This window comes from Numida meleagris, chromosome 3, assembly GCF_002078875.1.
Source record: "Numida meleagris isolate 19003 breed g44 Domestic line chromosome 3, NumMel1.0, whole genome shotgun sequence".
In the NCBI taxonomy this organism is placed as follows: domain Eukaryota; kingdom Metazoa; phylum Chordata; class Aves; order Galliformes; family Numididae; genus Numida; species Numida meleagris.
Window position 1 is genome coordinate 80,509,704 of NC_034411.1, and position 16,350 is coordinate 80,526,053.

The 16,350-nt window shown below is 36.0% G+C and overlaps 1 protein-coding gene across 1 annotated transcript in view; it reads left to right on the forward strand.

Annotated features, from left to right (window-relative positions):
• Nucleotides 320-16,350, forward strand: part of IMPG1 (interphotoreceptor matrix proteoglycan 1) — a 54,490-nt gene continuing 38,459 nt past the window's right edge. Inside the window, exons 1-2 of the mRNA XM_021390223.1 lie at nt 320-386; nt 10,931-11,164. Of these exons, the coding sequence (XP_021245898.1) occupies nt 320-386; nt 10,931-11,164 (301 nt within the window). The remainder of the gene's footprint in view (nt 387-10,930; nt 11,165-16,350) is intronic.

Consider the following 16,350-nt stretch of genomic DNA (forward strand, 5'->3'; position numbering starts at 1 on the left):
AGAAACAGACACTGCTTTTTTTTAAAACATCGTCACTCTTGTCTTACCACTCTAGTCCCCCAGGCTAGAATTGCTTGCTTTGGAGGAGTTTGTCCAGCTCTTGCATCCTGGAACCTGTTGCTCTCTTCGCTTAGTCGCAATTCAAAGCAGTCCACGACTGAAGACACCTGAAAAATAACTAACAAACAAACAAAAGACAAACAAAGAAGAAGGAAGTCACTTGGGGATTTCAGTTCTTAACAAAAAATCTTCTACTTGACCTCAGTATTGTAGTTCCTTACATGATTTTTTTGAAAACTGTGAATGATCAATAGACAGCATGCATTTGAAAACTGGATTAATATTCTTGGTCATTTGCTTTGCTCTCCAAGTTCAGGGAAGCAGAGGTAAGTTCATATATAAACGGATTATACTAACTTACATTGCATTGGTGGAAAAGAAATGGAAAGATCAGGTCATTTTATCACAGAATTTATTACATGTATTACATAATTACTTCTTTGGAATTTGGTGTCTTGACAATTCAGAAAGAGATATCACAGTTTGTGAAACTGCTGTAAAGTTGGAAAGACAAAGGTTAACAACATTTCTCATGTGCGTTCCCTTCGTTTTACGTTTTCTGTAAGAAATGCCATTTAGTTTGAATTTACCTGCATATGTTCTGTTATGAAAAAATATGTTTAATTTCAAAAACAATTAAAAGGTAGGGCCAAAATAACTGAAAGACAACCTAAGAAAGTGCTGACATTGCTAGAGATTATCCATTATCCTTGAAATGAAGAGAAAGTAGTAAAGTATATTTTTGTATTTACTAGTCATTTTCTTCTTGAGGAAGAAAACACACAGACAAATAAACAAGAAATTGCAAAACTAAAAACTATTCTGTATAGAACAGAACAAGCAGAAAATGTAGTCATTACAATAGGAAGATAAAAAGGATACATCTGCTAACTTAAGTACATATTTGGGAAAGATAAAACAGAAAGAAAACACCCTATAATCATAGTAACAGGACACAATATGCTCCTTTTGTGATACACAGTATGATTTTTTTTAATGCATTTTGATAAACAGATCTCAATGAAAATAAAATGAATTATTGATTTGTAAAATTATTTCCAAGTAAACAGAAATATAGACAACTTTGGTGTACATAGTACAACAGGTAATTACTACACCTTTTCAAAACATCAAAAAGTTCAAAGCAATTTCAAAGTTTCTTCAACAACAGAAAGTAAAAGTTGGTGATGAGATTTTTCCCTGTTCAGTTCCATACTCAATAGATTTAGAAGCTTGGGGAAAGTCTTCAATTTTGAGGGAGTTTTCTTACTAACTTTTCCATCTACACATTGGCATTTATATAATTGACTTAAAAGCCAACATCACAACTGCTTTACACTTTGCTCAAGTGAATGAAAGTTTTATTTCCATGAAAAGTCTTTTTTACATATTATATTCTTATCCTTTCAAATAACAACCAATTGCAGTGGCAGCCACAGAACAAAGCTTATATATTTGTGTATATATATGTAGATGTCTTAATTTTTTAATTATTGATGTCTTTAAAGGGAAAAAATATTTTTTTCTAACATGTATTGGAAAAAATGCTTTCCCAATAGTTTTTTTAAATTAAATTTAATATGAACAAATGTATAATAATTAGTTTTTAATGTCATTTAATTATGCCATATTTAATATCATTAAATTGTGTTGTTTTCTTAAATATTTGCATACAAATTTCAAAGGACTTAATGCTTGTCTTAGGAATTTTCTTTACCAGAGCATAGTTGCATCCAGAACTCCTATTTTGTGACTTATAATTAGGGTCAGATACTTTGTGAAAATATTTTTGAAAGAACACAGGCTCTCCCAGTAGTGTGAATACACATTTTAATCACTTATTAATAATCTTAACATAGATTATTAGTACTATTCAAGTTTAAAGTATATTTCAACTATAAGAAACTAGAAAATAAAAAATTAAGGTATAAAATACTTCCACCTTAACAAAAATTAGCAATTAATTAAACAGCTCCAAATATTAATAGCGTTGGTTTTTATTTTCATCATGAAAAAAGTATCTGAAATTCAAATTCCTTTTTCCCTTTACTTTCACATCTATTTTTCAGAGTGAATAAAAATGGGACTTGCTTAGAAATGTCTTTTGATCCTTTCTTCCCTACTGCTATTTCAGGACTCATCCACCTTGATGCTATCAGGAGCACCTCCAATTCCACAGCTAACAAACAGGAAATTGTAGGGAGCAAAATAAAGCCTTCAGAGATGGAGTGTTTATCTCTGGTCATGGCTAGTGCCAAAATGCAGGAAATGACCTCAGGACTTGAACTCAGATCTTTGCCACTGTCCTGATGCAAACTGTCACTAATAATAGGAAGAGAAAGTGAGGGGAATAAAATATGTGTGATGGCAAAAAACATACAAGCAAAATATTACAGAAATTATTAAATGCTGAACTTTAAAACACTGAGCAGTCAGACTAACCAGCAAAATTTAGAGAAGCTTTAAACTTCCACAACTATGCATTGATTCTGACTAAATCCTAGCACTTGATACTGAGAATGTAAAGGAGACAGAGAACACTAACGGCTGATTAGTGTTAGTTTTTAATCAGCAAGCAAATATTCTCTGTCTACTCAGTCATTCTCCAGGACACAAAAGCTTTCTGTGTGCTCTATGAAATCATTTTAATTCATTCTGACTTACTCCTTCCCTCTCAACTGTTCCAATTCAACAACAACCACTGCAGATCTTCATTACTATAATTGCCCTTGAAAAAAGGGTTAAGCAATTCTGTGCCAAACACAGAGCAATGTCAAAGAGCATATAAAGCTTCAAAGAAAGAAAGAAAGAGAAGACATCAGCTTTCTGCACTGAGATTATTCTCTACATTCACACATAATGTACGGATTACAAAATTAAAGCTTGCTGTCCTGGTTGTGATTATAAACAGATGAGAAGTAAAACACTAAAAAAAAAAATATGGGGATTACTCTTATTTAATCCCCATCTATTTGAAAAAGAGCCAAAACTTGAATAAAAATACTAAAATATTGACATGGAATCTTAAAGATTAATTCTAGAAGTCATCGCACACATTAAATACCAATTAGTGAATCACAAATGACTGAACTGTTAGCTCTGTATTTTTCTCTGAATACAACTCTGGACAACACATTCTTAATAATAAAATGCTTAATCACTTTGCAAATAATATTTTGCAGGTAACAACAAAATAATTTTAAGAGTTGGGCTCAATTTTAGAAATTGGATTTGAATATCCTTATGGGTCTCTTCCAACTCAGGATATTCTGTGATGCTACTTGGAGACTTAACCTGCTAGAAATCCAAATTAGCAGTTATGTGAATCTCCATTCCTCTGTTAACTGTGGATTTAACTGTTAACTGAAGCCTAGTGGCTTCAGTGGTGCGCTACGAGATATGGCCTGCATTCATCAGATGTAGCAAACCATATTTCTTCTTACCAGGAGGAAAAATATGTTTTCCCCTTTACTTTGGTACCTCTGGCCCTTTGGGATTAAAGCAAAAGACATTTACTCCCTCTCTGTCATTTTTCTGTTTTTGTCAGGTGCATTATCCTGCATAATTTATGCATTTTGCACTTTGCCAGTTTTCAAACACACCTGCCACACTGTAGATGTGTTTATATTCTCTTAGGTAATTGCAGCATGACTTACCACAACATGCAAGCATACAACCTGACAGAGCAACGTCATCATCCTCATGTCACAAGAGCATGAGGACCAGAGGTATCACAGAGAAACTTCCCTGTAAGAGGCTCTAAAGTCATTAAGCACGTCAACAGCAGTTTAGCAAACTGAGTCTTAAAGCAACTGGCTAATCACCAAGACATCTGCAAGTCAGTAGGACCCAGATTCTATTTAAAAATTAGGAAAAGTAGGAGCGTACATAACTAATTGAACTTAGGCCACTGTGCTTGTCTTTTCAGCAGTGAAGTTCTCCTGGCTCTAAAATTTCTACGTCAGTGCAGAGCCAGGAATATCTGCTTGTTTTCCCCTCTGAATCTTTCACTAGCTTTCTCAGGTATTATCCAATCATGTATTAACAGTCTTAGGATCCCTGAACCCAAGTTACCTGTAATGCCAGTTTTAGTAGGCATGCTCCTTTCATATGTATTAGTCAACACAGAAGTCCCAGATATTTCAGGCAGCAGGTAGTAAAGCACTCATCTTTTACTTTATGATTTTATTAAGGCTCTAATGGTGACAGTTCTAATCAAGTTCTCTTCCCTCTCTTCTTGCCCCTCAAAAGTGACTACATTTTTTATTTATTATTAAATTTTCCACTTCATTATTTGATCTAGATCTAATAATTGGACAAGTTGATCTCCAGCTGTCCTTCCAGACTAACTTGCTCTGTGCAGTTTGTCACTTAATGCTTTTCAGCTATTCATCTTTGTTCAGTTTGGTTGAGACCAAATCACTCTCTGCCAAAATGAGAAGGAATCAACCATCCTAATTGCTGTCATATTTGAACAGAGCTACTTCAATAAGTCCATTCTGCACAGCTACTCTTTGACCTAGACCATCATGATGGTTGAAATGTTGTTTTATGTGGGAGAATATTATTGTAATTTGCACTTATGCCGTTTCACTGAATTCTCAGAGGCTAGCTGTACACTCTGAGTATGACTGGCTAGAAAATGAATAGCAGAGATGCTCAAGTGAGTGTTTCACCACTGAAGATTGGAAGTATTCCTCCAAGAACTACGAAAATATTTAAAGTACTTTCTTAAATGCTCTGATGCAAACCATATCAGATAACTTCAGGCCAAATGTTTTCAAGATGGCCAAAGTAACACAGATGCGTATATATTCCATACATCAACATTAGAAACATTCATGATTCAATACTGTTGCTAGTCTGAGTGATGCATCTTAGCCAGACTGTTACAGGATTCTAATGATAGTAATGAAACCATAGATGGCATTTGATATTTTCTCCATGAATTTCAGCAGCAGCAGTTAGTAGAGATAAGAAATAACAATGAAGATTCTTCACAAGAATTTGCACTTATCTGTCTGAAAGTGAAGGGATATATTTCTGCTCTAAATGAGACATATGATACCAAGGAAAACATGACTTTCTGTTAGGAAAGAAATGCATCAGAATCATGTTTTGACACTAAAGGTCTTAACATGTTCAATATTTGTGGATGGTACAGGCTGCATTCATTGCTGGTTAGTATATGACAACTCTATTCACAAAAGCAGGAGAATCTTCCCAGTGGCATATTATGTTTTCTGTTCTCATCTGTAATAGGCAGATAATTCACCAGAGTTCTTACATCATCAATTGTTTAGTTAGAATAATTCAAGGATGCTACCAAATTGTCTATTTAGAGAGGAAGAAATTATTTTGTTGGTCTGTAACAAGACCTAAGTTTATGTTTCATAAATATTATGTTTCAAATTACCATCTTCTTGGCCTTCTTTCTGATGTTGATTGATTTAACAACTGCGTTTCTCCACCTGGCATAGAAAATCACACAGATTTCTGCAAGTAAACGGGAGCAACTGGGGGATTGTGATGTCTAATTTAGTTTCTCAGCATTAACAACTTGCAGATATGAAACCCTTCTCATTTAATGACATTCTAAAGCACCTTGGTTGATGAAAATGGAGATTTTTTGTACCAAAATGTAAATCCAGGTTAGTTTAAAGGGCTGTGAACAAGAGAGAAAAAAAATCTAATGACAATTATATATATATATATGCATACTTACAAAACAAGAAATGCACAAAGCAATTGCTCGCCACCTACTGACGGATGCCTGGCCAGTCTCAAAGCAGTGGCTGTCCACCCAGCCAACTCATCCTCAGTTTTCAATTTTTTCTCACGATGCCATATGGTATGGAATATCCCTTTGGCCAGCGTGGGTCAGCTGTCCTGGTTCTGTCTCTTTTCAGCTCCTTGTGCCCCTCCTTTCTGGCAGGGCAGTACGAGAAGCTAAATCATCCTTGGCTCTGTGCAGCACTGCTCAGCAACAACTAGAAACATTGGTGTCTTATCAACACCGTCTTTCTCCCAAAACCAAAACAGCATCATACCAGACACCAAAAAGAAAACCAACTTTGTCCCAGCTGAAACCAGGGCATCTGTGAACGTGTGCACGTAGCATTTTGACATGTAGAATGCAAGTGAGAGATACAGGGACTGGATTTCTTGTGTCTTCAGTACAGATTCCTTACTGCACAGCACTTGCTTGGTTTGTAAGGTGGTGCTGAATGTAGTATAACACAAGCTACCCAGAAGGAACATTAGAGCATTTATAGTGCTGGGGATGGGACATCAGTTTCACAATACTTACATAGGAAGTTTTCTAGTGAACATCAGTCAACTAAACACAGGGTCTTCCAGTCTGGAGGCCTGAACCTGTCCCCTATAGCTCTTTGCCACAACCAGATACCAAGGCTTAATTCTACAGGTGATGTTACTTTACAGTGACACATAAGAATGACATTCACACAAGCCAATATGCCAAATAGCTAGCTTATTTTTGCAGATATTAATTTTAAAGAAAATAAAATTAATAAATTAATTAAATTTCAAGATATTTCACTGTTTGCATCAACAATAGTTAAAGAATATACTGTATCAAATAGAAATACAAGTAAAGCCTATAGTCTTATACACATATGCAGGACCTAGGCTGCATTTAATGATAAAGTTGTGGCACATTTTAATTTAGCCCTGTTCATCTATGCCTCTTCTGGTCAGACCCTTCCCACACCACTGGGATTGAGACAATGTGGCATAAAAGGGATATTAAAAGGAACACAAGGAGAGAAAATGTCATAGGCACCTTGTCTGTCACTGACATGTACCATTTGAATTTGAGGTCCTTACTGCTCCCACCACTTCTCTCTTCTGAGAGAAGAGTCCAGGACACAAACATCCTCTGTTTATGCTTTCTGTGCTCCATCTGATATTTACACTAATCAACCCTTTCACAGATCTCAGGATCAACTTTCCATGACTAGTCATCCTTGCTTTTGTTACTAGGTGAATTATCAACACGGGAAGTTGTTGACCGTGTTAGCTCTGCTGTATATTTGATTAGATCACACAAACACATTTATGGCATCTTTCTTTAATTCACCCTCTTTGATAAGCCCTTCTCTTGTTTTATTTCAGTAGTTCATCTTAAATAAGACTTGTCTTTTAATTAATAATTATTTCACACTGAAGGCAATATATCTCATTTATCAGTCAAACATTTCTTGCTTTCCTAAGAATATCCACTTATTTTTCAGATTAATCAGGTTCTTCACACGTCAAATCTTGTGAGACTTCAACGGTTTTGTCCTCATATCACCCTGAATTTTGCTGCTAAAACCATGTTACCATATTTAACATTCTTCTCTGTAAAGAATGGTATCTTCATTTTCTAAGGTCAAGTGAAACCAAAAGGTTACTTCTGAACTTATGTTGTAGGTAAATATTCCTACACAGATTGTTTATATTGATAAAAAAAAAAAAAAACAAGCAAACAAAAACCCAAGAACAAAATTAGAGGCCTCCCAAAACTATTACTATTAACAGCTAGGCATGAATAAATCTGTATAGAAAGCAAATGAGGATTTCAAATTTTTAATTTGAGAAATTAATTACTACTGTTTATCTTCCTGAAAAAAAAAATCTGAAGAACCAGCACTATGGGCTTGAAAGACCTCCATGAACATCAAAGCACTTTTGATTAGATTCCAATATGATTAAGATTGCTTTATTGTGTTTTTTAAAATGTGATAAAGCACTTTTCAAATCTTCATTATATTTGTCTGAATTCAGGACAAATATTGACTGACATTGATCTTTAGTAAAACTACATCAATTTTTTTCCTCCAATAGACAATTCAGAAAATGGGGACAATTATGCAGATTATTTCATGTGAGCATAAGGAAGGAGAGTTACAGGTCCGTGCAAGGCAACCTGGAGATTAAGCTAAAACAGAGTAAAATATTAACAGACTTTGACAATTATCTACTCTTCTGACCTAAAACCATCAAAAAGCCCTAAAAATCTTAGACTTATATTTTAAAAGAAGTAAAATTGAGACAGTCACCAAAGTCAAATTGGGCAGGGTAAACATTAAATATATTAACTCCATATATTTAAGAAAAGATAATGACAGTGACAAAATATTAGAAAGATGACTTTTTTTTAAGAACAGTAAAAGATCTTAGTATTATTCGTATTTCCTTTACACAATCAAATTATGTACTCTGTAAAATTTACACCTTGCCAGTTCACCCAGTTGTTTTGAACAGTAGAAATGTGTTGAACAGTAGAAAGAAAAGGGTTCAATGTTATAATAGCACAAGCCTTTTTATAATTTTGCTTAACCTAGGAGAATAGAAAGCAAAAAAAGAAAAGTATTTTATAAGCTGTAGATGGAGTCATATTATAGTCAAGCACATGGATGAAACATCTTAGAAGAAGTTATCTTAGGTAAAAGTTTATCCATTCAGAATTTCCAAAGACATGGGAGAAATCACAGCTCGAAGACTTATGAACAAATAACGTTTGCACAGAGAACCAGTCTTCTTCCATTCATACTTAGTAAATACTAGGAAATAGGCATTGAAAAATAATTTGGAGAGAGGAGGGCTAATGTTTCTCCAATTCAAATTGTGCTTCAGTTTAGCAGAAAAGTAATTTCTAGAGCTGATAATAAAGTTTAATGAAGGAAATTTACTATGTGTAAGATATAAATTAAACCTATTAGCATAAGCATGCTTAAGCAACACATCCCACCCATTAAAAAAAAAAAAAAAAAAGGAAGTTAAATATAAAGTCAGAATAAAGACCCAAAAAACCTGACACCTACCCTGAGTAGGGCAGCAGAACAGTGGTATCTGGATGCAGGTAAAGTAAAGTATGGTCACTTTTCACACTGAAAAGCCGAAATAGCAACCGTAATTTGAGAATAGGGAGAGAATTTGAGGTCATTACAGCAATCATTTGTGAAGAATCTCCTTTGTCAGTCTTATGAATAGTATAATTCTTAATTCAAGTTAATGACTTAGGGGCAAATCCTAGGGAAGAAGCAAATCCTCAAAGAAAGGCCTCTGCTCCATGCAAAAGCTATCAAAGAGCTTAATGGCAAAATCCTCTGCCCCAGTTGGTCAGACTGCCTGGGCAGCTGGGCTATAGCAGTTAATAGAGCTTGTAACAGGTGACTTACAGCTGGATTCTTTCCGTGTAGATTTTTGGTATTTTCTTCTGGAAGATTACAGAGGGCAGCTTTAAGATTTTACTGGCATTGCATCTTCCTTAATGGTAAATCTATCACTCTCTCCTCATGTATCGTTAAAATCTTTAATTGTCTCAAATGATACAGTGTTTCGTCCCTTGTGTTTTCTGGTGGACCGCCAGCCATTTTTTCACAGTGCACATATTCTTTATTACTGTAAGGTTCCTTTAAGGTTAACGATCTGACATTACTGAGGAAAATAATTACTGCCATTGCACTATATAACAAACACTATATGACTGCATCATCATTTTCCCTTATCTTGCAACAATTAGGGACTTCTAGGCCTGCAGGCTGTTGCTTCTGACATGTTTTGCTAGGCCATAACAATCACCTGTGTCTTCACTGTATAAACTACTACAGTTGTAAAATACTCCTCATAATCGAGCAATCAACTTATTTCCATCTCAGAATACCATCTACTCCATAATATGTATGTCATTATTATGCTTTTTACAGCAAGCACTGAATGTTAAGTCTGAAGTTAAATATGAACTGAGACATATGTATGCACACTGACATTGATGGTAGAATTTCTCCTATTCTGTGGTTGAAATACTATTATTTTTGCAATAGTATGATTTTATTTTTCTCTTATAATTTATCTGACAACTTGTCTAACAAAGTTGCCAATTGTTAAGACAATGTGTTTTTAGCTTCCTTAGTTTCTCTTGATTTATATAAGAACATGATAATTAATGTTTGTTAAACACAGCATAATATTTAGTCTTTCTCCACCAAGTTGACAATGCTTTACTCTTAATTTTTTGGAGACTATTTCTCTCACTATTTCTACCACTCACTGATCTCGCACTTTTTCTAATGTAGTTGTTCCTCTTTGCTGGGAATAATTAAAGATCTATTGAGAGCACTCAGGTCACTATCATCAAGTGGCAAAGATGCATAATTGCAGTCTGTTCTGATTAATATTTCAGTTTTGGTGAGGGATGCAAAGAGCAACACACTGTGAAGTAAAAGAGAAATACTGGAAAAAGATATTTCTGTCCCCGAAGACAATCAAACTCCTGTTCAGTTTTTGAAAGATGTTCTTCAGTGTCTAGTTCCCAGAGTGGGTGTGAGTCTGAACCCACCAAAGGGAGATGTGCCCAGAAGCCCAGAGCAAAGACAAGAACATCAAAAAGAGTACAGCTACTTCTCATATCTGTTAGCATAAACTTCTTTTCATACAGCAAGCTAATAGAGATGTGCTTCACCTTCTCCAGGCTTCAAATCGTTGTTTATAAGAGTCCTTTACATTTCATTACAGGCTTATATACAAATGAGATGCTGTAGCACAAAGTTCAACCGCCTAAGTGTCTTTTGTGGATCTAACACAAAATCACTTTTGAAAACAATATTTGGGGCTTCTGAAACTTTTGTTTTGTCTGACCTCGAAGTAATATGATGAGCTATAAGTAAATTAGTTACCAGGTTTTTGAGTCCCAGTTGCCCAGTGTGATGTGACCACAGGATGTTTCTCCTCAACACATTAATTCAGCATATTGAGAATAACACAAAGAGCCCTTACATTTACTTGCATTTTTCAAACATCATCTTGCATGCTACCTATGCAATGTATGTTTATGTACATGTTTACCTTTTATCTTTTCCAGAAATCTCCAATAAAGCAAATCGTGGTGAAGCCAAACAACTTGCAGATGCCTCAGGGTCAGACAAAATAGAAAGAACAACAAAGAGGTCCAGAGTGTCAACTATAAGGAGGATATTTGACATGGCAAAGCACCGAACAAAGAGATCACCCTTTTTTTCTACTGGTGTGAAAATTTGCCCACAAGAATCAGTGAAGCAGATTTTAGCCAGTCACCAAGCTTACTATAGATTAAGAGGTAAGATGATAATTGTAGATTGAAATTTTTCCCTGCAAATATTGACAAAGAAGTTGCAGAATCTTGATCTTTAGCTCTAGACAATGTATTTGATATTTACTTTATGATTAAAGAATATATGTACATCAGTACAGCTCAAGACAGGTAATTACCAGAACAGAACAAAACAATTCACTCAAAAGACTAATGATCTCAGTGCAATTGTATAGTTTTTTAGCATGGCAGAACATGAAGACCAAATCATGCTTGCACTGCTGTATGAAGATGTACCACTTTTCTAAAAGTTTAGCAGGTACTATCTTTGCTACTCAGAATTGATCTTACCCATCCAGGACAGGTGATGAAATGAATAGTATGTCATTTCAGAAATGCATTGGTGAATCTGCAGTTTTATTAACAGTGAGGGAGTGCTGTCACAATGCTGACACCAAGATAATTGCCAGCAACATGTGCCAAGACTTTAGTCTAATTTGTAAAAATCTAGGGTTTTTTTCTGCTCTTTTCCAACTCCCTCCCTCCCTTATTCCCTCTCTTTCTTTTCCTCTCATATCTGTAGAGAACTTACAGAGTTACCTCTCTGGTTTTAGGTTCTTAGAAACCATAGGGCAAACAGCCCTCTGTTTTTGATATTTTTTTTCTCTTTGTCCCCCACTCTATCCCATTCAGTGGCTATTACAATTCGTATTTAAAGAAATACAGATTTGGGGGCTGCAACTGGACTTTCCAAAGCTAACTTTCAAACCAAGTCAGCACTTCAGGGATGTAAGTATCCAAGGTGACAAATCAACTCTCTTATGATCTTTGAAATCAACTTCACTTATGTTTCTGTTCCTTTCTATTGATCTTCAGCCATTCACAGAGCTGCTCCCCAGCTCTCTTTCAGGGAACCACCTAGTTCTCTCTAAAGTGAAACCTGTACATGGAGCTGTGAAAATTTTACTCCAGCAGCCGCTTCCCGCAGGCAGCATGGACAAGCTACACCAATGTCTGTAGTCATTGTTAGGGATACAAACGTATTCAGAATCTATTGTGGGACTGAACTCCAAGCCAGTGGGCATTAGAGAGAATTCTGAAACTTATGCCAAAGAGGCTGATCCTCAAAGCCTTTCTTAAACACGAATTAATCCTGAAAATCCCTAAAACTCACTTGTCATGTCCCTGATTGATCTGAAAACACAGTCTCATAGGAGAGTTATCATTAGCCTGAAATCAAAGTACCGTGACTGTGACATTCTCCTTTAACAACTGATGATGTTGCTAATAACATCTTTTGGAAAACAGCACATCAGTTTAGAGTGAAAGACTGTAAAGTTCTGTAAACCTTGTAGTGCAAGCAGGTTTAAAATTACAGATCTTCTTTCCCAGCAGAGCATCCTACACTCAGAAACTTCTCTGAGCAGATGTCACTCGGTTCTTCAGCTGGAACATTTACCAAAAAGTACACAAGAGAACAGAAGTCTGCAGCTGAACAATTTGTATACACATTCAGAAAAAGCTACTTCTTGGATAGTTGCATGTTCTCTATTACAATGTCCTGTGTTAAAACCTCAACAAATCTTTCCTTCAAGGAAAAATCAAAACCCAAGACACTAGTCCTCGCAGCTGAGCATGCTAACATATCTGATGTGATAAATGAAGAAAAATAAAAGTGAAAATTTTATGATGTAAGCATTAATCTTGAAGTGGCACTCAGTAACCTCAGTACAAGCCTTCACAAAAAGATGTATTTGTGTAACCATGCTGGAGTCTTTCAGCCTACACTGTGGGACAACCTTATCTTCATTTTGCTTTGCAGACATATCTCCAGGTCTGTTCTTTGCCTCATGTAAAGTCTGGAAGACCATCTCCATCTCTTCAAGTCCCATTACACATTTAGAAATGTAACAACAATGTAGATCACAAATGTTCTCTTGAGAATTGTACTGCTTCCTCAAGAAAATTACCTTTTTTAAAAAAAATTCTAATTACTTCATGCTAAAATTCTTTCAGCAATGAGCATACAACACAAAGCTGCTCAAATATATGTGCTCAAACAGAAACTATTGGATAATCTTCATCAGGTTGAAAACAGCCTCTCATGCGCATGCAAACATGCATGTGTCCATGACTGAGGCCTCACACAAGGAAGACATGGAAGTGTTTGTCCAGAGGAGGACTATGAAGATGATCAGAGGGCTGGAGCACCTCCCCTATGAAGAAAGGTTGAGGGAGCTGGTCTTGTTCAGTCTGAAGAAAAGAAGGCTCTGGGGACACCTAATTGCAACATTTCAGTTCATGAGGGGAGCTTACAAAAAGAAGGGTGACTAACTTCTTATACAGTCTGATAGTGATAGGTCAAGGGGGAATGGCTTTAAACTAAAAGAGAGGAGATCTAGATTAGATGTTAGATGGAAATTCTTTACTGTGAGGGTGGTGAGGCACTGGCACAGGCTGCCCAGAGAAGCTGTAGATGCCCCATCCCTGGAGGCATTCAAGGCCAAGTTGGATGGGGCTCTGGGCAATCTGATCTAGTGGTTGGCAACCTTGCCCACAGCCAGAGGGTTGGAACTTGATTATCTTTTAGGTTCCTTCCAACCTAAGCCATTCTATGACACTATGAAACATGCATGGAATCAGCTACAAAATCTCTTCATCTGGCCATGTGTCATGTTTATCTAAACCCTGAAAACTGGATTGCTTTTCATCAGATATTTTATATTTATTCAGCAGTTAATACACATTAAAAAAAACAGAGATTTGTGAGAAAAAGATAGCAGAATGTAGCCCTAATTGCTAACTCATTATGAATAAATCTTTTCAAAAGGCAGCCTGTTGCTTTTTAATAATCTGGCCACCTATGCTTCCCATACAGCTGTCCTGTTTGGAGGGCAAGTTGTTCCTGAGTTATTATTATGATGTCCTAACAAAGATACATGAGTACATCCCTACAGCAAGTTTGGATAATAACCATTCCTAGCACTGATTACACTAATTGCAGACACTGGTATATTAGGTAATGCAGATAATTATCTCACCCTAAGTCAAAGCAGGTATCAAGTACTGAAAATAAATGTCCCATCTCACAGTAATGAACTGTGAAAAATAAAGTGCTAAAGGCAACAAATCTTAAATTGCTAGCAAGGCTTTATTAAAATGATTTTTTCTAACATGCTGGAAATTCCCATTCTCTAAAAGCATTTAACTTCAAGCAACATTTTGAAGAAGTCATTCTATAAGTCTATTTCTTCATCTCAAGTGAGTGAACATTATCCTTTCACAAAGTGAAAATACAGCTGGCTTTGTTGACTCTTGGAATACCAGAGGAATCATCAAGTAGCAACAGATGCAGTCACCCATTATTGGGAAGGTAGAATGACATCTGAGATAAACTGAAATGATTCTGCTCAAAGCACATTGGTTCTAGCTTCCACAAGGCTATGATGGCTATTTTCAACAACTGCGTTCAAAATGCCTGCAGGGGACAACCTGCAGAAGTGAGACTTTCTGCAAGTGAACAGGGACATTCACACAGAACCGCACATCCTGGCCAGGACTGTGCTAGCCTGAGGATCCCTTTGTACCAGCCAGTGATTTTAAACATTACCTAGGTACAGACAGGATTGGTTTGAGGTCTAGCTCTGTGCTGTGTAAAGTTAACCAAAATCCAGGCCTTTTGGGTTTGGGGCTAGGCAGGTTTCTGAACAGGGATCCAAAGAACATTATTGTCAACCAAACAGGCAGTAGCTGCCTGGAGGAGGGATCAGTTTATCTTTCAGAATCTTTTGAAATTATAAATGGTTTCAACTTACAGCAAGGAGGAGGCTTCCGCAAGATGCTGGTAAACATGCACTCAGAAATGTAGTCGCACTTGCTCCTCTCCGACTCTCAAAAACTCACTTCTGCAGAGATACTTAGGACCTCTGTGCTAGGAAAACTAAGGAAAATAGACCCTATAAAGTATTTCTATGCAGGTATTTTATATCTTAACTGCTGGTTCTTTCTTCCTTTACTTTCCTACTCATGCATGTCATGATCCTCACTCAAAATGTTAGAGAGCAAGGTCTTTGCAGCAGGAGCCTACTACAACAGGAGCGTAACTTTTATAAGTTTTCCCTGAAATGCTTGACAGAGTTCTGACTGCTAGAAAGCAGGATTTTTTACTTTTTTTATTTAAACAAAAAAACAAACAAACAAACAAAAAACAACAAAAAAAACAAGAACCAAGTCCAAACCCAAATATATCTAGTACATTTGTAACACATGAGCAGTGATTCAGTGAAATAATTACAGAATCAGCCTCCTCTATTATGTTTTATATACTCTCATGTAATTCAATCAGTTAGCATCCAGTAAATGAAACTCCTTTAGAGCCATGAATATCATCCTTTCCAAACCGCCCCCACTGTCGTACTTTCTATGTGTTCACTTTCATTTCCCTGAATGATGCAGAATGCTACTATTCTCCCCACAGCCACAATCCTTGTTAATATCCTCTGAGGTAGCCTGGCATTTAACTGGGTAATTCACCACCATAGAGGAGATTTTTGATATTGAACAGGAGCGTGTACTATTGTGTAGAAAGAAAGGAAATTGAGTTCTTTCCAAAGGAATTTTACCTATACTAAGTAATACAATTTTTCCAGAGGTGCTTAAAGAAACATAAAAGCATGTATAAGCTACAGAAAGTCCTTATGACTTCAAAAAGGCTGACTGCATTGGAAATTTAGAGTATAAGAAAATCATTTCAGTGTGCTGCATTAAAAAAAAAAACAACATAATTTAACACTTACATATATGAGCAACATTAAAATCTTATATGTTTTCTGTTTAACCCGTTCTAAGCCTAGCTATGTATGAAATCTTTGTATACAGTTAATTTTTTTATTATTCCAGTATGAAGACTGCTAGATATTATTTATCTACTTCCCTGTTTACTGGAACATCCAGTGCATGTATCTTTGAGATGAACAAAGTGTGCTTTGTGTTTGCCCTGTATTCATGCTGATGATATTGGGCCAAATTAATCTGTTATTTAAAATGAGGGAAATAACAGTCCTTAACTGGGAGAAAATGAATCCCTCAGCATCAGGGCAAATGACTGACAACTTAAAAGACTGAGAAATAGCAAGAACGTGGATTTAGTTACTAAGTACAATAAAATGTGTAAATCCCAAATCACTTTGAAGAGAATTTCAACTTTACTTTTT